The sequence below is a fragment of the Dasypus novemcinctus genome, chromosome 20 (assembly GCF_030445035.2).
Source record: "Dasypus novemcinctus isolate mDasNov1 chromosome 20, mDasNov1.1.hap2, whole genome shotgun sequence".
Classification (NCBI taxonomy): domain Eukaryota; kingdom Metazoa; phylum Chordata; class Mammalia; order Cingulata; family Dasypodidae; genus Dasypus; species Dasypus novemcinctus.
Window position 1 is genome coordinate 24235641 of NC_080692.1, and position 22620 is coordinate 24258260.

At 52.4% G+C, this 22620-nt stretch overlaps 1 protein-coding gene across 1 annotated transcript in view; it reads left to right on the forward strand.

Annotated features, from left to right (window-relative positions):
* The window catches only part of CD9 (CD9 molecule), a 34951-nt gene that overhangs the window by 8014 nt on the left and 4317 nt on the right, over window positions 1–22620 (forward strand). Inside the window, exons 2-3 of the mRNA XM_004448576.4 lie at window positions 15835–15937; window positions 22004–22101. Of these exons, the coding sequence (XP_004448633.1) occupies window positions 15835–15937; window positions 22004–22101 (201 nt within the window). The remainder of the gene's footprint in view (window positions 1–15834; window positions 15938–22003; window positions 22102–22620) is intronic.

The window sequence follows — 22620 nt, forward strand, 5'->3', positions numbered from 1 at the left end:
GACGAGAACATGCCAAGTTACTCGAGAATCTGTCCCCAGGTGTGGCCACACTGACTTTTCTAGCCACAGAGTGTGAGTGAAACTCCCAGGCCAGAGGGCGGCTGGAGGAAGCATAGGCTCTCTGTAGACCCTGTCCATCAGGTGGCAATCCCAGAAAGGAGCCGGGCGCAGGTGGCCCCTCTGCCCACCTGGTCGTTGCAGGCACCTTCCTATGGGCTGGGAGGTGGGGCTCTGGAAGGGGCCTGTAGGGATAGAAGGAGCAACTTTCAAAATGGGACCAGCTATTAGGGAGGGATAAAGGCCTAGAGGGGAAAACTCTGGCTCTGGAATAAAAGAAAAATGGATAAAAAAGACAAGAGTTTAGCTGAATGAGATTTAGGGCTTTGCAGTCAGACGGTTCTGGGTTCAAGTCGGTCATTTATTTGCTGTGTGGTCTCAAACAAGCTACTTAACTTTAGTTTTCTCATCTAAAAACTAGAGGATGATATCTGTCTTCCAGGTCTCTTGGGAAAATGAGAGAGAATTCAGGTAAAGTCCTTAGGGTGGGGTTTGGGACACAGATAGGAAATATTGGAGCATTTGCTGTCAAATAATTAAGAGACTTAAAATGAAGGCAGGATCGTGGCAGAAGACCAGCGTGGCCCGGCAGAGCAGCCGGGAAGCCCGGGCTCTTGCCTCCCTTAGGCCTGGGGCTCAGGGGACCCGGGGTGCAGGAGGAGGGCCGCGGAGCTGACTGCGCCGGGTGCTTCCTGCTTACTACATGCCAGTCCCTACCCCCCATACATTGCTTGGAAGCGCTGCAAAGAACTGGCATCGCCCACCTCTCAGGCCTCGTAGGAACGCCTGCTGGCCAGTCTACACGGCTAAAGTGTACGAGTGTGCATGCGTGCGTGTGTATCTACAGCCGTCTTGGTGAGACGCACACAATGGAAACCACATGTGTGGTATTTTGGAATTTAAAGCAAAACATCCCCCACATCAGATGATTTCGGTTAAGACCAGAATGCCTGCTTTCAGCAGAAAAGGGATTTATGGGCTGGCCGGTGTATGCCACATATCTGGCAAGCAGGCAGTGGAAACTTGAAACAAGATTTCTTGTTTAGAAAGAGGTTACCTTGGGCAGGGGCCCTACCTCCCAGGCCCTCGGCCTCAGCTACACACACCACCTTAGCTGAACCTTCTCCCCTCCCCACGGCAGGACAAGCACTCTGGTTTTCAAACCGTGCTGACTTTGTCCTTCAGGGAGGATTTCTCAACTCCTAAACGTGTTCAGGCACCGGGGAGGTGCCTAATTTCCATACAGGAATGCTGAGAAAGGGCTCTTCATCCCCTGCCGCACCCGGAGAGGGGACAAAGCAGGAATGGGGCTGCGGCCCCTGCTCGGGTATGTGCTGTGCAGGGCCTGAGGGCCAGGGACACTCCGTGCCTCTCTGTGCCTGGGCAGCCGGCCTTGCTCGTCTGTGCATCTCCTTATTTCCGAGGGGGTGGTAATAGCCACCTCGGCGTCCCTCGGGCACCCTCAGAGTCCAACTCGGTCTCCTGAGGGCAGCGGTGGAGGTTAAGGAGGGGTGGCAGGGCCTCACAGCTCCTTCCTCTTCTCCCCGAGAAATCTCTGAGCATTGCTTTCCTCTCCTCCATCTTAATGGGATGCCCTGCTAGCAGCCTGAGGCCAGGCTCAAACACGGAAGCATAATTGCCCGAAAGAATCTGGCAGAGCAGGGGATGGCACCCGTGGGCTGAAGAAGCTGGCCTGGGCCACCTTCGCCCCTCCAACCCGAGCTCCCAAGTACAGGAGGCCCCACGGGCAGCAGACAGAGCGCCTACTTAGGGCAGCAATGCCTGTAACTCCAGGGGGTCCGGCGGGGTGGAGGGGGTCAGTGCTTGTTTTACCTTCTCTCTGCTAGATTCACAAAGTGGATTTCTTATTTCTTGTTGAGTTAGATGGATGGTGGGGACCATGATCTTCTGTGTTTAGGGCACTAAATAGCCACAGAACGTGGAGCCTGCCTCCCCCAGCCCAAGGCCACCTCAGCGTCCAGGTTTCTTCCCCAAGGGCCGGCTTCTTGCAGATGGTTGGTTTTTTTTAATGTCCATCCCAGACCTGCCCCTGATGCTGTAAAAGAGCACCCCATAGCAGCAGGGGGTCATCTCCACCCCGAGGGTCACTGTCGGGACCCAGTGTCTGGGCTGTTTCCCTCCCTGTGGCCCCAACCCCTCAGAGTCCCTGAGCACGGGGGAGTCGGCATCCTGTGGGGGCGCATTCGTGGCTCCCCTCAGGCCTCTTGGGGGTGAGAACACAATTTACACGTGCCCAGAGGTAGACAGCGGTACACTGGTGCAGTCCTCAGGCACTTGGCTCATGGTGAGAGCTCAGGTGTTGGCCGCTTGGGCCTCTGGTTTTCCAGAGATGGACATTGCCGTAAATGTTGACATTTATCCGGATCTTACCGCTTCAGGTCTGTGAAACCAGATCACGTGGAATTGCTCAAGCTGAACCTTTACGCCTTGTTTCCCTTTCAGAACATGAATTCCAGGGCAGAGCGGGGGTCGCGGGTGCAGGGAGGCTTTCTCCTATCTACACATGCTCATTGCAGAGATTCTCTAACTTGGGGAGAGGGCCGGGTTGGCACCTGACCGGAGGTGCTCCTGTAAGGACCTGCACTTAACCAGAGGCTCACCTTGCAGAGCCTAACTTGGAGTTTAACAATAGGAATCAAAAGGGGGAGAAAAGTCTACTTTGCCCCAAATCCAGAAGAGCGGCCTCAGCACCTCTTCCTCTGTTCACTCCTGGTGCCTCCCCAAAGAGGGTTGTTTCCTCTTACCCAGAACTTCCTTGAAATCTGGAACCCCCAAGGCCAGGTCCCAGGGAGGGGCGGAGCCAAATGGTGCACTCTAGTGTCTGCACCAGGACGCTGCAGGGGAAAGGGAGCCGACGGTGGAGGTGCACCCACCTCTCCAAGCAGTGTGCACCCTCCCTCGGCCTCAGCAGTGGAAGTGAGAGAAGGAGAAAGAGAGGGAGGGTAGTGGTCGGGCCCCCTCTCACTCTCGATCCTCACTGGTGGCTCAGTTCTCCAGCGGCAGCAGGCAGGAGGTCCTTGCCACCCAAGGTAGCTTTTCAGCCGAAGCATTTTGCAGCATGTCCAGGCCAACCAAGAGAAGTTCATGGCGCTTCCCATCCTTCCCACTCACCTCCTGGGCAGCGAGGACGTGCAGTGTGCCAGGAAGAGCAGAGCTTGGCGTTGTCCACCTGCTTGGGGTTGCGCTCTGCCTCTTAGTGGCTGTGTCTTTTGGGGTGAGCTGATACCATCCCTGAGCCTGTTCAGTCTGTAAAGTAAGAGCCAGGAGAGGATTCAGTGAGACAGTGTTCCAGACCACCTCTTCTAAGGCCAACACACAGGGGTGCCCAGTAGATGATAACTGTTATTAGGATTACACTGTTGCTCTTCCTCATTGCGTTTCCCCTTCCCCAACCTCTGGACAAGCTGCTAGTGGACAGAAGAGCCCGCTGAAGTCAATTTAGCCCAAAGGCAAATAACCTACCACTAAGTTAGCAGCCTCTCCGTGCATTCTTAAAGGTTTTTTTTCTAGAATTTGAGGTGTTTGGAGGGGTACAGTCCACTCTCTCACACACAACAGCAGCCTGGCCTAGGAAATTTTTACCCAGAAGGGGGCTTCACCTGGGCTGCCCCCTTCGTGCTGCCTGGAAGCCAAATGCAGGGGTCCAGCTTCCAACTTTACTGTGACATCCCAGGCTCAGTGGGTTCAACATGGAATGGACCAGTGGGTATCTCTTCTTCCCTCCCCCTTAACTGTCGCCATGCAGCCGGCCCACTCCCCATGGCTGTCCGGTGGCCGTTGGCACACCTGACCTCATACTCGACCGAGTAATGGAGGGGCAGAATATGCTCACCTTAGACTGAAGCTGTGAGCTATTGCCTGGGCTCAGAGAAAGCTCACACTTCCAGCCCTTGGCGTCACGCTTTTCAGCACCGGCACCTAGAAGGTGAGTGTGCTCAGAACCCCAAGAGAGAACTACTTTTCCCTGTCCTTGATAGTTCAGTTTTTACATGAAGGCCTTAGCGTGGCCTGGTTCAGAGTCCCCAGGACCCCCAACCAGAATCACTTGCTAACCCCAGATTGCGGGCGCCACCCAGAGTTCCTCATTTAAGAGAGGACTTTGAATGTATGCCTCTAGCAACTTCCCACACTTTGAGAAGGGCTGCCCTAGAAGAAAGTGTTCAGGGTTGCTGCTGAGGATACAGACTTCTGAAGATCTGAGCACCGCCCTAAGGGCTTGCTCAGTAGAAACCCCCAGAACAGAAAGTCTAGAGAAGAGATGCCCCACGAGTGCCCCAGGGTGACTGCATTCCCAGGGCCACTGTGTTCTCTAGGCGCTTATCTCTGAGGCTTTCCAATGCATCTAATAAAAGGCAAGCTAGTAATATGCCCTTGCTGATATCTTTAAATTCTGCATGAATGGGTAGCTGGCTCATGACCCTTAACGAAAGCAAGCGATTTTCTCTGCTGACAGGAGTGGAGTTGGTTTTTTCTTGTTGTTAGTTTTTATACTGTGTGGCAGGACTGGATGAGGGAGGAATGCCACAGACCCCGAGCCCTGCCCAACGGCTCTGCCCTTGCAAAGACGACAAACAGCTCAGGCCTTAATTTGGAACTGGGGGAGGAGACTCGGGAGAGGCTCAGAGGAGGCTGAGGCCGGGCTCCTGGTGGCTCTTGCAGACAGGGCCCCGCCCAGCCCCTGTGCACTGAGTCAGCCCGTAGGAGGCCACAGGGTTGCCATGGAGATGGGTGGGGCCCAGAGCCCACAGGTCTGGGCAGCATGACTTGTTTTTAAATGTTGAAGCCTGCATGCCCATCAAGGCCCTGATCTCCATCTCGAGGCTCTTCGCCTGGCTGGAAAAGGCCTGTAGAGGAAACTCGCGTCCTCTGGGTTCGAGTCGAGACGGACCTGGACGCGGCGGGCAGCTGTAGCTCGTGATCACCCAAGTCCAGTGCATGAACCAGGGCCAGTCCACATCTTACCTTCCTGCCCAAGCCAGGCAAATCCCTTCCCTCTCTGTGCTCTGCTATTTCCATAACTCCTTGCAGCGTGATGGATTGGCCCGTGGAAGCCATCTGCAGTCCAAGGAAGGACGGGCCTAAAGTCTTCACCGTCGTCCTTTCGTCTTTCTCCCCATTTCCGTGTGCCATTCCCGCCTGGTCTTGCTGGGGCTCTGGGAGGGAGCTTGTGGGTGTGAAGAAGGTGAATTTACCCACCTCCCTCCACCGCGCCATACTCGCAGTCTCCTCCAGAAACCAGAGCACAGACCCCTGTTGTCCTAAACCACCGTGCATCCAACCAGTCGCCTTCTCAGTGCCACCCACAGAGTGCCTGTGGCTATTCCGTCTGTGTTGTTGTCATTATCATTTAGCACTCCACGGTTTTCAGCGTGTTTTCCATACACCCCTTCATTTCAACCTTACCTTGGACCTAGGCCGTGCAAGTCTCCCAGTATCGTTTTTATAAATGAGAATGCTGCGGTTCAGAGCAGCGAAGTAAAGCTCAGAGCCGTGCAGCTTCTACCTAGCAGTGGCAGAGTAACCCAGAGTCCACACCATCCCCTCTGTCCAGGCATTTTCAAACAGGGATGCAGGAGAATCACCTGGGAGCCCCGTGGGGAGGGGGAGGCCTTTAGAAGCCCCCAGGTGGGTCTGACATCCACCCGCCAGGAACCAGGCAGAACCAGGGCTCGCTGCCGCTTGCCCTCCTTCTTCCGGTGATGCCACCTGCCCCTTGCTGAAGAGTCTGCCACATCTCTCTGGCCGTGGGCTGACCCTTACGTTTTCAGAAACTCAGGAAGGAAAGCGCTCCCTTCTTCCCTGGCACCATGCACTCACCACATCCCACCTCCAGCCCCCTCCCCCAGTGGCAGGTCTGGCCACTTCAAGCCTCAGGCCTCACAGAGAAACCGGTGTGGAGATGATCGCTCTACTTTCTAAGACAGCCAGGCAAGAAGGAGCCACGGATATTGTGTCCTTTTGAAACATGTGTGGCCAGTCAGGTCCTATTGGAGAAGAAAGAAGAAATCTGGAGGGAAGGGGGAACCAAGACCACCCAGGTATTTTTTGCTGCAAAAGGTTTGTTCTTGGAATTGGGATGTGTCCCGCGTGGACCCACCCACGCCCACTGAAACCCCCTTCGTTCAGCCAGTTGCCCTTTTCCTCTTGTCACCTCTTCATCTCCTGCACTCTGACTTCAAGTGCTTCTGTGAAGAGGGCGCCCTGCACGGAAATACCTCCTCAGGTTCTAACAGAAACCAGTTTTGCCAGTTGGCACAGGGTCCAGTACACCTAAGCTCCATGTCACTTTGATTTTCTTTTTTTTAATCCTCCTTTGGAAATGGAAGCGTTTCCTTTAGCTCCAGGTGTGCATTTCAGTGTAAGGTTTCTGGGCTTGGCCCCGTGGCTCGTTTGCTGCGTGACGCACTGAAATCCCGGCTTCTCCCAGGTGTCTGTAGTGAGTGGTACTTTCAGTGGTGGGCGGCTGTGGGGGATGACCAGGAAACCGTTCCGTGTGGGCCTGCGTTTGGGTGGCGCCGGCACTCTGTCGCCTGAAGCTCGGGCGGGAGTCCCAGGTGGCTGGGATACCTGCGTGTTCATCAGGAAGCTGGTCATCAGGAAGCAGAGCATCTGGCTGCACTTTGGGGTCCTGGGGTGGGTAAAGAAGGAAGACAGCAATGCACAGACGTCTCGTAAACTTTGATTTTTTAAAGACTTAGAAGCATTTGCCCCTGAACTCAGCCTGACTCATCAGATATGGAAAGGAGACCAGGAGGCCTGCAGCAGCCACTGAGGGCCCCTCACCAGCCCTCGTGGGTCTTTCTCGGTATTTTCTCAGAGCCAGTCATTGCGCTGGGTACTTTCTTACTGTCAGTCTGAGGTGTTAGGAGATAGATCTGGATGAAGAGCCTGTCCCGGGGGAGTGGACCCAGGGGAGGAAATGGATGTGGGTGGATTTCAGAGATTCTCTTTAATTGAGGGATTCGTGCATTTCTTGAATCCGTGCATGATCTCGTCATGACCTTTCTGAGCCAAAGCTGGACCGAGCAGGGAGTGTGTGGCTAAGAGCCAGCCCTGACCCCAAGCAGCTTCTGCTCCCCCGAGATACAGGACGAGCACCCAGGTGAGAGGCAGGGCCACTGCGAGCACCAAGAGGAGCTCTGGGGACAAGGGGGCCTCGGAGGAGGCTGGGGGAATCCTGGTAGGGAAGCTGCAGGCCTAGGGTGCCAGGGAGGTGGGGCTTGCGTGAGTGGAGGCAGGAACGCAGGAGGCTTATTCTGGAAACTTAAGTGTTCCATCTACGGAGCAGGTGGGGAGGAGGGCTTCACCGGAGTCATCTGCTGAGAGGTCCAAAAGTGCCAGGGCCGAGCCCTGCCTGCAGGAAGGCAGGAGCTGCCACGCTGGAGAGCTGGGCAGGCGTGCCGGGACGTGAGGGCGGCCACACGCTCCGGGGGCAAGGCAGGGCGGCCAGAAGCAGCAGTGAGGTTGCCGAAAGAGGTGTTCTTTCTATGTTTGTTCTTTTGGGGGTTTTAGCCCAGGGAGACCTGCTTTGTGTGCTGGCAAAGGTGGAAAGGTGGCAGAGATGGTGCAGAGAAGCCAGGAAGAGGGTGATTAATGTGACGCGTTCTTGAAGGAGATGGGAGACAGGAAGCTTTGGAAGAGAGAGGGGTCCCATCTTATTTTTTTAATGTGCTTTTTTTTTTTTTAAGATTTATTTTATTTATTTCTCTCCCTACGCCCCCGTTGTCTGCTCTCTGTGTTCATTTGCTGTGTGTTCTTCTGCGTCCACTTGCATTATCCCGCGGCACTGGGAAACTGCGTCTCTTTTTGTTGTGTCATCTTGCTGTGTCAGCTCTCCATATGTGCAGTGCCACCCCTGGGCGGGCTATGCTTTTTTTGCGTGGGGCGGCTCTCCTTGCGGGGCACACTCCTTGTGTGGGGGGCACACCTATGCAGGGACGCCCCAGCATGGCACACCTCTTGCACGCAGCAGCTCTGTGCATAGGCCAGCTCACCACACGGGCCAGGAGGCCCTGGGGATCAAACCCTGACTCTCCTATGTGGTAGGCGGACACTCTATCCATTGAGCCATATCTGCTTCCCTTAATGTGCTTTTTATTTGGGAATAGTTTTACCTTGAGAGAAAAGTCACAAAGATAGATTCAGAGAGTACCCTGAAGTACTCCTCACCCAGTTTCCCCTGTTCTAACCACTTCCCCTCGTGCTGACCTCAGTGTCATCACAAGTAAGACAGCAGCAGTGGTACATGACTGACTAAACTGCAGGCTCATGACATTTCACTAGTTTTTCCCCTCCTGACTTCTTCCTGTTCCAGGATCCTGCCCAGAAATGCCACGTGATGGTTGCATCTTCATAATAACCTGGACCCTGACAATTTGTCTCTCCTTGTTTTTCTTGATCTTGACAGTTTTGAGAGGTACTGACCAAGTATTTTGTAAAATATCCTCTGTTGGGGTTCTGTCTCTTTAGAGATGGGGAAATTTTCTATAAAACCATGGGGAAAATCTGTCCTTCTCCTTGCACTCTCAAGTGGATATGGTCATTTTTTGGCCCATTCACAAAGGAGCTTTTCTCAGCAAAGCCAGAATGTTTCCACTGGGTTCATGGCCCCAGCTGGCCAGAGACCCTGGCTCGTTCTTCCATCACACAGACCAGCTGGTGGCCTCGGGCAAAGGCCAGTCCTCTTCTTAGGTATTGTCTGAATGGGCAGCGGATAGCACCCATGTCCAGCCCGCTCAGGTCCCACGGTGATGGGCAAGAAGAAGGCAGCAGCCGTGGTAACCAGTGGCCGCAAGTCAGTTAGCCTGGGAGCAAATTATCAACTTCTTGGCTCCCAGAGCCCAATTTTCTTATTTTTGGAAGTCCCGTAATAATTGATTGCCCAAAGGATAAAAAACTAGCTTTTGCTCTTGTTGCTGATCCCATCCCATTTCTGTGCCTTAGTTTCTCCTACTATTATGCCAGGGGTGTTGGGGTAGGGCAGGTAGGCGGTTCCTAAAAAAGTTAAACATAGAATTACCATATGACCCAGCAGTTCCATCATAGATATATTACCAAAAGAATTAGAAGTAGGGACTCAGAAGACACATGTATACCAATGTTGATAGCAGCATCATGCATAATAACCAAAAGATGGAAGCAACCCAAGTATCCATCAATAGATGGATATATCAACAAAATGTGGTCTGTCCACACAATGGAACATTATTCAGCCCTAAAAAGAGTAAAGTCCTAATACATGCGACACCATGGATGAACCTTGAAGACATCATGTTGAGTAAAATAAGCCAGACACAAAAGGGCAAATACTGTATGGCCTCACTGATATGAAGTAATTAGAATAAGCAAACTCATAGAGTTCAGAGTCTAGAATACAAGTTACCAGGGCCTGGGGCTGGGGTTGGGAATAGGAAGCCAATGCTTAATGGGTACAGAGTTTCTCTGTGGGGCGATGGAAAAGTTTTGATAATGTTGGTGGTGATGGTAGTAACAACATTGTGAATGTAATTAGTGCCAATGACTTGTACACTTAAAAAATGATGGAAGTGACAAATTGTATATTTATTACCACAATAAAAAAAAATAGCAGGGGAAGGAGAGGCAGCAATGCCTCACTAAAAATTGAGGAGTTCTCCTAGGAGGTACTTTACAGCCCTCAGATAGTGCTGCTTGAACCTCCATGGAGGACATTATTACATGGCAGAGGTTGTACATATTGCGTGGCCCGAGACCTAGCCAGCTGAAGCAATTTCTCCAATAGCTTTATAGAAAATGGGGCATCTTATCCAGGGTACATAAAAATGTTTGGATATTTTCATAGTGGTTACAATTAAAAATGACAAGTGAGGGAGTGCTGAGTTCCTAGCCAGGGGAGCTCTATCACATTCCCTAATGGAACAGCAACAATCACCCAAGTGCAATGGCAAAGACCAAAGAAGAAGGATGGTCCAACAATGAGCCCTTGATACTAATGGCGATGCTTGTCAGCCTGAAATAAGAACTAGGCCTAGAGCTGCAGGGTGCCTAAGAATTACCTCCTGAGAGCCTCCATGCTGCTCAAATGTGGCCACTCTCAAAGCCAAACTCAGCATGTAAATACATTGCCTTCCCCCCAGCATGGGACAGGACTCCCTGGGATGAGCCTCCCTGGTGCGGAGGAATTACTACTAAGTACCACCTGATGATATAACTAGAAAATGACCTTGAATAAAAGAGGCAACTCAGACCAGCAGAATATCTCAGCCTATAATATCAGGAGTTAAAAATGCTTTTTGACCTTGAATAAAAGGGGGAAATGGAAAGGACAAATGAGTTTATATGGCTGTGAGTCTCCAAAAAAGAGCCAGGAGGTTATCAGAGGGGTTGCCCTTATGCATACTTCAGCAGTCCCCAAGATAGATAAAGTAAATACAGCCCCAGGTACTGATTCTTCTGAGGGCTACAGAGACCCACAGGTTCTATGGTCATGGCAGATGGAGTTAAGTGCCTTGTCAGTTGGCCCTACTTTGGAGTTTGTGTTCCTGTGTGATGGAGTTGGACTCAGATGTGATCTTTGTTCACATGCCTCTCCTGTTACTTTTACGGACCTGTGGTTGGCACTGAAGTTTAGTGTATACTCAGGGGACCTGAATCTCTGGACTTGCAACAGACTTGCAACTCCTACATTCTGGTTTATTGGACTTAACCCCACTCAGCTAACATGGAGGTGAAGAAGGTCAACCACCACACCAGGGAGCCAAGAGTGCCTACAACTGAAAGCAGGAGAATTGCATCCATCATCCATGTGGAATCTAAGCCCCCTCTTGATATAGATGTGGAGTGGACACAACCATTCCAGGGTCCACAGGATGGAGGAATAGAGTATGGATTAGAGTGGACTTACTGATATTCTATTCATGAACTGTTGTGATTAGTAATCGAAGAAAATGTAGCATTGATGTGGAGAAAGTGGCCATGGTAGCTGCTGAGGGTAGGGAGTGGGAAGAAGAGATGTGATGTGAGGGCATTTTCAGGACTTGGAGTTGTCCTGAGTGGTACTGCAGGGATAGTTACTGTTCATTGTATGTCCTGCCATGGCCCACTGGGTGGACTGGGGGAGAGTGTAAACTATAATGTGGACCATTGACCATGTGGTGCAGCAGTGCTCAGAGATGTATTCACCAAGTGCAATGAATGTCTCATGATGATGGAGGAGGTTGTAGTTATGGGAGGAGTAGGGTGAGGGGGGTGGGGAGTATATGGGACCTCATATTTCTTTAATGTAACATTAAAAAAATAAAGACAAAGGGGGGGGGCATCTAATGAGATACATCCCCTCAGGCCTATTAGCTCAGTGATTCAATCAAAAAAGGCAGCAGGGTTCATTCCTCGGGCTTTTGTGAGCCAAGTGCACCCAGTCCTGCTCCTGGGCCTCCCTGCACTCTGGATTTCTTGAACCTTCCTCCTTTCTTACAGTGAGATTTTAGGCATAAGAGATTAATCTCTGTTGTAGCTTTTTCTTTCTCCATAGCCAGCCATGTTTCCTTCCACCTTTTAGCAAAGTGCTGTGGCCTTGACAACCAAGTAGCGTGACATTAGGTTTGAGATGGGGTCCAAATGTGGGGGACTCCCAGCTCCTATATCCAGCTGTGTCTTTGGCCCAGATGAAACCCAAGACCTTCCTTCCCCATCTGGCTCCAGGTCCCAGCCCAGGTGTCCTTCCACCTGTGCATGTAGACCAGATATATGACTGGACTTCTGCAAATCGTTCAGGATGCTTCAGACTGAAACTGAAGGGCCCCTCCCTCTGGATATTTCATCTTGGTACCTGTTTTCTGATGTGGAGTGATTCCCACGGAGATCCAGCTCCTGCCCCTGAGAAGCTTCTGTGTAGAATGAAGCTTCATGTCACCTTTCTTTTTTTCATTTTTTATTTTTTAAGATTTATTTTACTTATTTCTCTCCCCCTATTGGCTGCACTGTGTCCATTCACTGTGTGTTCTTCTGTGTCGGCTTGCATTCTCGGCGGCACTGGGAATCTGTGTCATTTTGTTGCATCATCTTGCTGCATCAGCTCTCCATGTGTGTGGCGCCATTCCTGGGCAGGCTGTGCTTTTCGTGTGGGGCAGCTCTCTTTGCAGGGCACACTCCTTGCGTGTAGGGCTCCCCTATGCAGGGGACATCCCTGCGTGGCACGGCACTCGTTGCGCGCATCAGCAATGCGCGTGGGCCAGCTCACCACGGGTCAGGGAGGCCCGGGAATTGAACCCTGGACCTTCCATGTGGCAGGCGGACGCTCCATCAATTGAGCCACATCTGCTTCCCATGTCACCTTTCATAGCTTAGTTATTTTGGATGGGACTATTTCTCTTCTTTTTATGGTGACTTGTCCAGTTTTTTTGGCAGTGTAAGGGGTAGGCGGGTAGGTAACTTTACACAACACGCTGAATAAAATGACTTGAAGATAATCCCTGTACAAGCACAAGCCTAGAGCAGAAAGGAAGGGAAGGGAGGGTGGCCTCGGGTCCTGGGTGCACCCAGGAGCAGCATCACCCAGATGCCGGCCAGGGGTAGGCCCAGGCTGAGGAGAAAGTCTGTGGCGAGTGCTAGCCAAAACTTAAAACTGCCCGTGCTCCCTCAGGGTGTTTGAAGCTCCAGCCTACAGGTTTTCAGATGAACTCTTTCAGGCCCAAAGGGGTGGCCCGTGGACCTCAGTCTTCTAATTCTTCGGCGTCTGTTAGTCTGTGTGTTGGGTGCAGGAAGAGGAAGTACCACCTTTTTTTCCTTGTTAGCTCTCCAGGCCCTTGCCCTTCAGCTGAGTCAGAACCCCCTTAGTGTCCAGTTCCCAGTGGAAGTGGGTTTAAGTCACACACTTTTTCTAGCCTGAAATGTTCCTAGCTGCCCAGTCTGAAGGAGAATCTCTGGGCTGGGCACAGGGTGGGAGAGACTCCCTTTTTCTCCCCCCATGAGGTAATGCTCTGCTGTTTTGGATTAGCCTGGAGACCCTTGCTCACCAGCACAGTGTTAGGTAAAAAGAAGGAAACCCTGGCCCTTTGGTTTGAACACAAAGCCCTTAGGTTCTTGCTAATTCTCAAATTCCCCTGCCTTCAAGTCTGGCATCCTTGGGGCACTTCCACATTACATAGGTCTTACCTACGTTTGGTGTTGCCTCAGCAATGAGACATTGCCCAAGGTGAGGGCTGGGAAGTTTGGGAAGATGCTGGATGACTGTCCACAGGGGCAGGAATTGACTGGTTGACCATAGTGCTGATAAAGTAATTTCTCCCAAAGCCCATCTGGTACCTCGTTCAGAAGTACTTTGAATTAAAATCTCCTTTATTCTTTTTTGTTTTAAGTGGAACCATACACTGTTTATCCTTTTGTGTCTGGTTTATTTCAATTACTGTAATGTTTTGGAGGTTCATCCATGTTTATCACATGTGTATTCATTTTCAGAGAAACAGAGCCACTAGGATGTGTGTGTGTGCATCAGATTTATCATGGGGATTGGCTCACGTGATCATGGGGATTGCAAGTTGGAATTCTGTGGGGCAGGCTGCAAGCTGGGAACTCCAAAGCCAGCAAAGTTGTATTCCCTAGGAGAAGATGGATGATTGAAGAAAAGGTATCAGTTCTTCCTTCCAGCTTCTGAAATCCTCAGTGTTCACCTTAAGATAAGTCCTCCAACTGATTTGGTGAGGAGACTCCCCTCGTCGCTGAGGACAATCTCCTTTGCTGGTCATAGATGCAGTAGCCCTAGATGCAGCCACTGACTAATGATGTAAATCCATCTATGAAATATCCTCACAGTACCAATCAGACCGTGCTTGCTTGATCAAGCAACTGGGCACCATAACCTAGCCAAGTTGACACATGAACTTAACCGTATCAGAACAGCTTGCCTTTTTAAGGCTGAGACCACATTTTGTTCATCCCTTCATCTGTTGATGGACACAGGTTTTCTCCACCTTTTGGCTCTTGTGACTAACGCTGCTCTGAGCATTGGTATATAAGTTTCTATTCAAGCCCCTGCTTTCAATTCTTTTGGGGATGTACCTAGGGTTAGAGTAACCAGGTCATATGGTATTTCTTTAACTTTTTGAGGAATCACCAAACTCTTTTCCACAGTGGCTACACATTCTACATTCCCACCACCGATACACGAGGGTTCCTATCTCTCCACATCCTCAGCAACACTTGTTCTTTTCCATTTTTAAAATAACCATTCTAGTGGCTGTTATGTCATCCTTTATTCTTTAACCAACTTGAGAGAGAAGGAAATGCCACTTCTTACCATTCTTGTTTTGCACATAGGAAAACTGATGCATTAGGACCCCAGGCCAGGACTTCCAGACCCTTGGTGCTCACTTCACTGTGGAAGCCCACCTGTGTGATAGAACCAAGCCAGCTTTCACCACGGGGGCGGGGACGGGGGACAAGGCTTCACTTCCCTGCAGGCAGAGGCGTTGGGTTGTCCATGCATTGTTGGTCTCTCCACTCTCTACCCAACACATCCAAACCCACTGCCAAGTCATGGGGGCAAGGAGAGGAGAAAAGAGAGAGAGGTCCATCTAGCCGTGGACTGTGGCCAGCTCCCGGGACAGAGAACCAAGGGCCTGGATGGGGTGGCCCCTCTGTGGGGAAGGGTGGGCCCGAGAAACCTGGCCATTGCCCAGGGCCCACCCACTTTTTTGAGCATCCAGCCGGCCACTCCACTGGAGGCCTGTGGGCCTCCCAGGCAAGCCCTGGTACAAGAGCTGGGGGAGCCCAGCTGGGGCCGAGGGGAGAGGCGGCGGCTTGGCAGACGGCCCCCTTGGCAGGCATCGCGTTGAGCTCTGCCGAGGCAGGCCTTGGCGCCTCATTCTGCCCCTTACTGAGAAAGTCTGCCCTTCGTGGTCCAGTATCTCAGCTTCCTCACCTGTGGAATGGGAGTTTTGTAACTTTTCAAGGTTAGAGGATGACTTACAGGGTTTGTGTCTGATGTATGTAAAGATCACTCATAAAGAACTTGCTCCTGAAATCTGGTATTGGGCTGGGTAGCATGGAAGGGGCCAAGAGGGAAAGGGCCAAACGTGGGCACACTCGGGGCAGCTCTGATGTGCTATTTACTGTTCGGTGTGGTCTGATAAATACCACCCAGCCACCCTCCTTGGCACTTGGGTGCATTCTTTGCATGGGTTTTTTTTTTCTCTTTTTTTTTAAATTGTGTGATACACAATATAAACAGTTTATAGAATAATTATGAAATGAATATCCCTGTCAGCACCACTCAAGTCAAAAGCTAGAATATTGCCAATGCCTTCGAACCCAAGCACTTCTCCCCCACTCACTTGACTTTTAATAAAAATTTTTTTGTCTTCCCTTTATCATTTATATGCAGGTATAAATGTACACATAGAAACTCCCTAAAGAGTAGTAATTTTTAACTGTATGGAATATATTGTGTGTGTTCTTGTGGATCTTACTATTTTTGTTAATTATGAGATGCGTCCACCACGATATGGCTTGTAGCTGTGGTTTGTTTATTGCCGTTTGCTTTACAATATTCTGTTGCCCAAAATGTATCCATGCTCCTGCTGGCTGGTGAATGTTCATGCCCAACTGGTGATATTTTTAGCAAATGTTTTTTTTCACCACTGACTGTAGTACCAGGTGACTGGTGAGGGGCAGAGACCAAAGGGACCCCAAAGGTCTTTCCCAGGCTTAGCTCCTCGGTGCTCGGGGTCTGTGCCATCCACGGCAGCCAGAGTTCATGCTGACGTCCTGTGTGCCTTGCAGCTTGCCGGAATTGCAGTCCTTGCCATTGGACTATGGCTCCGATTCGACTCCCAGACCAAGAGCATCTTTGAGCAAGAAAATCACGATTCCGGCTTCTACACAGGTGAGGGACGTGGCACTTCCTCCAGTGGCAGAGGTTTGCTGCCCAGCTCAGGGCCGGGACTCGGGAGAGACTTCTGCCCTTGCCTGGGCCAGCTTGTCCTCCAGGCTGTTGTGTCGTGAAGGTGTGCCCGTGAATTTGCATCTGACCGATGAGCTTTCTTCTCGTGCTGGCTCAGCCAGGCATGGCGGCCGTCCTCGGGTGGGAGGTTGGGACTGGCAGAGGGGCTGCCACCCTTGGCTGTTTGAGAACCTGTGTTCTCACCCTGACCTTCTCACCTAATTCCATGTCTTCTTAGGCTTTGCCTTTTCCTTAATTCAAAAAACTTTGTCTTAAGATCTTCAGTGCCAGAAGGAAGATAGGTGGCTCTTGTCCCCACTGTTTAGAAAGGACTCTGGAGCCAAAAAGACCACCTGCCTCCTGGACAATCCAGGCAAGTCAGTAGGAAAAAATTGTGCAGGGCCCGGGGCAGTTAGGAGCCCACCGGGCAGGTGTGAACACGCAGAGCAGGTGTGAAAGCCCCGGGGCAGGTGTGAATGCCTGGTGTTTAGTTTTGTTTTCTAAACTGCCTCTTCTGTCAGGGAAAGGTTTCCAGTTTAAACATACCTGAGATCCTTTGACCATGAGTAGAGGGAGCAGGTTTCCTTCCCAGGCCCTTCTGCCCTGGTGGCCAGATCACCATGTAAACAGCCCAAGAGGCTCAGCAGGACCAAGGCCTGCCGCTGCAGCTTCCCAGCTCCTGAGTCAGGGAACAGAATGTGTGCTCTGCTCTCTGCCCAGTTTTGGGGTAGGAAGCATTGCATTTGTGAGAAGCAAAAGCAGCCCCCTGTTTTTAGGATGATGCTGTCATTCCAGTTTGGGCACTTCCTTCCCGCCCACCTAGGAAGTTGTTTTTTTTAAAAAAGGCTACAGAAAGTTCTGAAAACCTTAGACAGGGCTTATTTCTCGTGCCTTCAGGCCGCGTGCTGCTGCTCCAGGCAGGCTGGGAGTCTTTAAAAACAGCCTGTTCTGTCTGGCCCGGCAGCACCTCAGCCCTGGTTTCCTGGTTTTATAGCTTTTTTTTGTCATTTTATTATTTGGGGTTTTGTAGATGTGTCAGAAAGTGAGAGAAAGAAGAGCACAGTGTTTTTTAAAACCTGGTTCCCTGGCTTGTTTTAGCAACAGTATTTTTGGGAGTCAGCAGGCAGGATTGGAATGCCACTTTGGGGGGTCGTGGGGCACCAGGTGCCAAGGGGACACCTGACTCAACTTCATGACGGGTGGTGGGGGCCACAGCCCCTCTGTGGGGGGAGCAGATATGCCGGTGGGAACGTGGAAGCAGGTGGTACCACTTCAGGGGGGTCCTCCTAAGCCAGAGGCCCCAGAAGGGCACTCAGGGGCTCCCCGCTACCAGGTTTTTGTTTTTAATCCAGGACTCTGGCTCTTTCTCTGTATTTTTAGATGAGGTAGGAGAGCAGGTAAGATGGGAAGGAAGAGACTAAGCTCTCAGAGCCCCTTCTTTGTGTTACAAATATTGTTAAATAATTTACGCCTCCTACCTTAGTAAGGCACCTGGAATGCTTCCCATCTCATAGGTGAAGAATCCAAGGCCCAGAGAGGATCATTAACTTGCACAAGCTCATACCCCTCCAGAGGCAGGACTGGGATTGGAACCCAGGCCAGTGAAAGCTGCTGCTTGGATCATCTCTGCTAGATGGGGGGTGGGGAGCTCCCTATGCAGGACAAAAGAGAAACTCTCATCCCTGCCTGAGCTGAGCGTGCCCTGTTGGCGGGGGCGGGCTGGAGGCTCTCTTGGCATTTGTGACTTCACCCAGATGGCAGTGGGCGGAGAGGAACCCCAGCCCTGACACCCTGGCCAGCAAATGACCGGCTGGAAAGCCACACAGAGTGACCGGGGGAGTAAGAGGAGCCAGGGCCTCCCTCTGGGACCTTCCCAGGTTCAGGGCGCCCGGGTCACTGCAGGGTCCCCCGATGGGCAGTGGGCATGCCTGCCGTGGCCAGGGGGAAGGCGCGAAGACACGATCCCAAGGGGACGCAGCCATCCCTACTCCGGGGCTGGTGGCCACTGCCCCGTTAACACTGCCAGAGGGATAGGACCCTTTGAGGCCAGACCCCCTTCCTGGGAGGGAGCTTGGCTTTTTTAAAACTTCTGCCTGGGGACACCCAGGGAACAGAGGGTGATGCAAGGGACACTAGAACATCAGCTCAAGGCCACCGGGTCTGGCCAAGCCCTGCCGTTCACTCAGAGCTTTGGGAAATGGAAAACTGTGGCCCATAAGCGAAGGGCCAGGGTGGCGTCACCCTGCGTCCCTGCATCCCTTTCCCCCGTGTGCTATGAGATGACCCAGCCCCTCTCACAGCAGATGAACTTGCAGTGCCAGCTACACCTGGCCTCTTCCCGACCCCATGGGGTGATCGTCCCTTGCACGGGGACACTAGTCCACAGGGTAACCCATAGGCTGGCCGACCATGCCGCTCCCTCTTCTAGAAACCTGAAGGAGCCTCTTTTCCTGCAGGGCCACAGTTTTCAAAGCAAAGAGCGAGCATCTACCCAGGCAGAGAAGCAAGTGAAAAAAAAGACGCTTTCCAACATCCAGAGCAGCTGGCGGCTTTAGCCAGGCCTTCCCTCCAATTCAGGTCCGGCAAATTCGGCCCGTCAGCAGCTGTCTTAATCTCAGGGTGCAGATGTGTTGGGGAGCTTCGCTTGCTTGGTCCCAGGCCACCAGCCTTTCTTAACTCCTTGGTGTCCTTACAGAACTGTGGCCACTGAGCGAAGATACCTGGGGGGCAGCCTGGGACCACCCCCTGTTTATGACGAGGCGCAGGTGATTTTCAGAATGGGCCCTTGTCCTCAGGAAGCTGCTTTCTCCTTCTGGCCTGTGGCCTGGGTCAGTTTGCTTTGTTGCTCTGTGCCTCGTTTTCCCCCTCCTGAAACTGGCTCGGCCCACACACACACCCTTCTCTGAAGCAGAGAATTAGCAAGCTTGCATATGAGGCTCCACCGAGGTGCTCATTAATGAGAACAGTCATCAGTGGGAGGGACAGGAGTCAAGCAAGTGCCCTGAAGGGGTCGGAGCTCAGGTCCCTTTGAACCTGATATGGATAACAAACTCCTGAGCTGGAGGAGCCTGGGACGCTCACAGGTACATACACACACAGACACACACACACACGTGCTGAGCGCCATTTGCAAGGTGGCGTGGTGGTGACAGGAGAATGGCATGTCCAGCCTGGCCTAAGCTGAGAACCCTGCTAAACTGTGAAAGAGAATGCTCCATCCATTTCCTGTGTTGCAGGCCACCCTGGCATATGCTACTGCTGCCCCAAAGTTTTTGTTGTTTTGTTTTATGAGGGCTTTTATATCAGCCTGAGAAAAGCAGAATAAACAGCCCTTACGCAAATTAATGTGGTAATCCTAGCAAAGGCTCCATGACAACTAACTTTTTCCATGAGTCACGCAGAAAACTAACATTCACTTGTTTTATAAAAGGGACACTTTGGCATTTATCATCGCTGGCCTTTGCTAACAAGCTTGGGGTGTAGTCGCCTTTCCAGAGGGCACTGGACGGCCCTTTTAAGAAGTAACCCAAGCCCTGCAGCAGTCCCGTAGCTTGGGAACCTGCTTCCCCATGAGCCATCCTATAGCTCGACGGCTGCTGCTGAAATTCCCATCAGCTGCTGCCAGGGAGTTTCTTGTCTTTACCACCAACTGGAGAGGACAGAGCCACGGCCCTCAGTTGGTCTGAGCCTTGGAGATGCCAACACAACCCTTTATCATGAGATCTTATTCTGAGACCCCGGATAACTATTTAACCTTAACCTAGAGACCTGTTAAAAGAATGTTCTCTCACTTGGGTGCTGGGTCTCTGCCTGGGAAATGCGTTTTCCTCTAGTAGCCCACCAGTCCTGCTGACCCAGCACCCCTGGCCTCTGCCAGGGCCACCCAGGCGTACAAACTGGGATCTGGGCTTAGAGAGCGCACGCCTGTCTGTTCGTTCCCACTCGTCCGTAGTTCCTATGCTTGTACATCTTTTTGATCTCTTAATACCCCTATTTATCCAGCCCCTGCTGTGGAGCTCAAAGGACTGACCTCATCTGTCCTTGTCTTGCCCTGGGGAGATGAGGAGAGACTCGGGCCTCTTTGATGCCTCAGCTCCCTGGTGCCCCCCCGCCCCGCCCCAGGAGCCGAGAACCCCAAAGGCCGCTCCTTCTTCCCCAGGACCCTGTGCGTGGAGCGGCTCCAATCCAAGTCCAGCCCGTGCCCTCCCAGTGGGTCACTGCATGGGAGGATGGGACTCGACTCCAGGACAAGCTGCATTTGTCCGCCAGCCCAATCTGGGCTGGCGTGCAGGGGAACAATACCCATATTCACATCCCACCTAGGTATTTGCCAGAAAACCCACGTGACTTGACATCATGACAGATGTGGGGGGGGGGCAGGAGACACAAATGCTCCCTTGTGTGCACCCAGGGCTGCCCACAAGCTCTCAGCTGCAGGCAGATTGCACGGTCCGTGCCTACGGAGCTGCCGCCCTGCACCGAGGGCACAGAAGCAGGACAGTGAGGTCACCGTGTCACCTGCTGAGGGTTCTCACTCCTGTTGTGTATTGTGGAGAAGCATCACAGACGCTTTAATTTTCAGCCTTTACTTCCGGGATGTCTCCAGCATCCCAGTTAGAGGACAGTAGAGAGGGAGCAGCAAATCTCGGACCTTTTATCCCAGTGGCTATTAATTATTTCTCACCCATCCTTGGAATTAGTAAGATTAACACTAGTGTTTCTTACGTACATGTGGATTATGACATTGAGTCCTTGCCGTATCCCTTGAGGTGGGTGCTACTAGCATCTCCAACGTGCAGGTGAAAAGACAGATGCACAGAGAACTGGAGTGCTCCAGGGTCACAGAGCTGGCTTTCGAACGAGGCAGTCTGGGTTCAGAGCTGGTGCCCTCGCCATGTGACTGTGGTTCGACAAAACATGCCTGCAAAACAGGGAGGCACTGGGACGGCTCTGCCAGTTTTCCCATGGGGCCTGCTGTGTCTGTCTGTCTGTGTGTCGGGGGTGGTGATTCCTGCAGGATGGCTGTGGCTTCTCAAGAAGACAACTGCAAGATGAACCCCTTTGGGCATTCCCTTGGGGGCTGTGGAATGGACAGGGGGCTGGGACTGCTTGACCTTGTCCCCTGTCCCAGGCATTTGCATGGTGTTGGGGTACAGATAGGAGTTGGGTGTCCCTGCCCTTCTCAAACTTGACCCCACCCCCCCACCCCATTAATCACTAAAAAAATGAGGTCTTAGTGTCACTCACCTTGCCCTTGGCCAGAAGGATCCGTTTCTTCCTTAACCTGGAGTAAATGGACTGCAACTGTAAGATCTCCTCGGTGTGCTCTATAGGGGTCTTGTGACATTTTCTAGCAACCAACCTCTTTCATTTTATCGGAAGGAAACAGGTCCAGAGAGGGCAAGTGTCTACCCAAGATCACACAGCGGAATTGGGACCCAATCAAGGGCCCCTGACACCCAGGCCTGCGTTCCTTTTGCACTAGAGCAAGATCTTTGTACCTTCATCCCTGTGTGCCTTTGGGCTTCACTGCACCTGCCCACCTGCCACCTGGCAGCAGGGCGTGGAGGCAGGAGAACTGCGTGCCATGCCCCCTGAGCATAGATGTCCGAGCACACAGCCCCTTCCGCTCACGGCGCGCTCTGGCAGCCTCGTCTGGGAGGCGGGAGCCAGCCGAGGCCCGTCGGAGTCCCGGAAGTTAAACAGCGCATAGACTGGACCAGTTTGTATCCTGAACAGAATCCAGGAATTCCCGTGGGTAGTCCTTGTCCTCTACTGGGGGGGGGAACGGGCACCTTCCAGGGAGGCCGCGGGAAGGTGGAGCAGAGGCCTCTGGGCCCTGGAAGGGAGCCTGGTGGGAGAGGCTCCTCTCTAAGGAGGGGGCACTTCCCCCGGGCGGGGCAGCAGGAATGGGGGGGGGGGGGCGCGGGGGCACACGCAGGGCAAAGCCGTGGCAGGGAGCGCCTGGGTCTCCAAACGCCGGCCTCCATCGAGCGTCCTCGCCCGCAGGGGTTTACTTCCTGATCGGAGCCGGCGCCCTCATGATGCTGGTGGGGTTCCTGGGCTGCTGTGGGGCTGTGCAGGAGTCGCAGTGCATGCTGGGGCTGGTGAGTACCCCCTCCCCATGTTTCCCACGACCACCTGACTGCTAGCCCACCCCCAAAATCCACAGGCCAGGCGGGGCCGGGATGGGGTGGAGAGGGTCCCGGGAGGGTCCCTCGGCCTCTGCCCCGCAGCCTGCCAGCCCCCCAGCCCGGCAGCCCCCTCGCCCTGCACCCCGGGTGCCCGCGCCCGTAGCCCTCCTCTGCCTCGCTGGAGCCTATCTTATCACTTCCCTTAGGCAACTAAATGCCAGGACTTTGTTTTTTCCTTTCTCGAGGACCACGTTTGCTTTTTTACCCTGAATCCACAGGTACCTTTACTTCTCTTTCTCGCCATTTTCCCCAAAGGCCACCGGGTGGGTATTCACTTCCTTTATTTTAACCTCAAATCTCTGATGTTTTTGTGAGTGAGCAGTGGGGTTCTATTGCTGACTCTTAACACCCTCTAATCCCAATGTTTTTTTTGTTTTTTTGTTTTGTTTTGTTTTGTTTTTTAATCCCAATGTTTAGGGAGGTTTTTCCTCC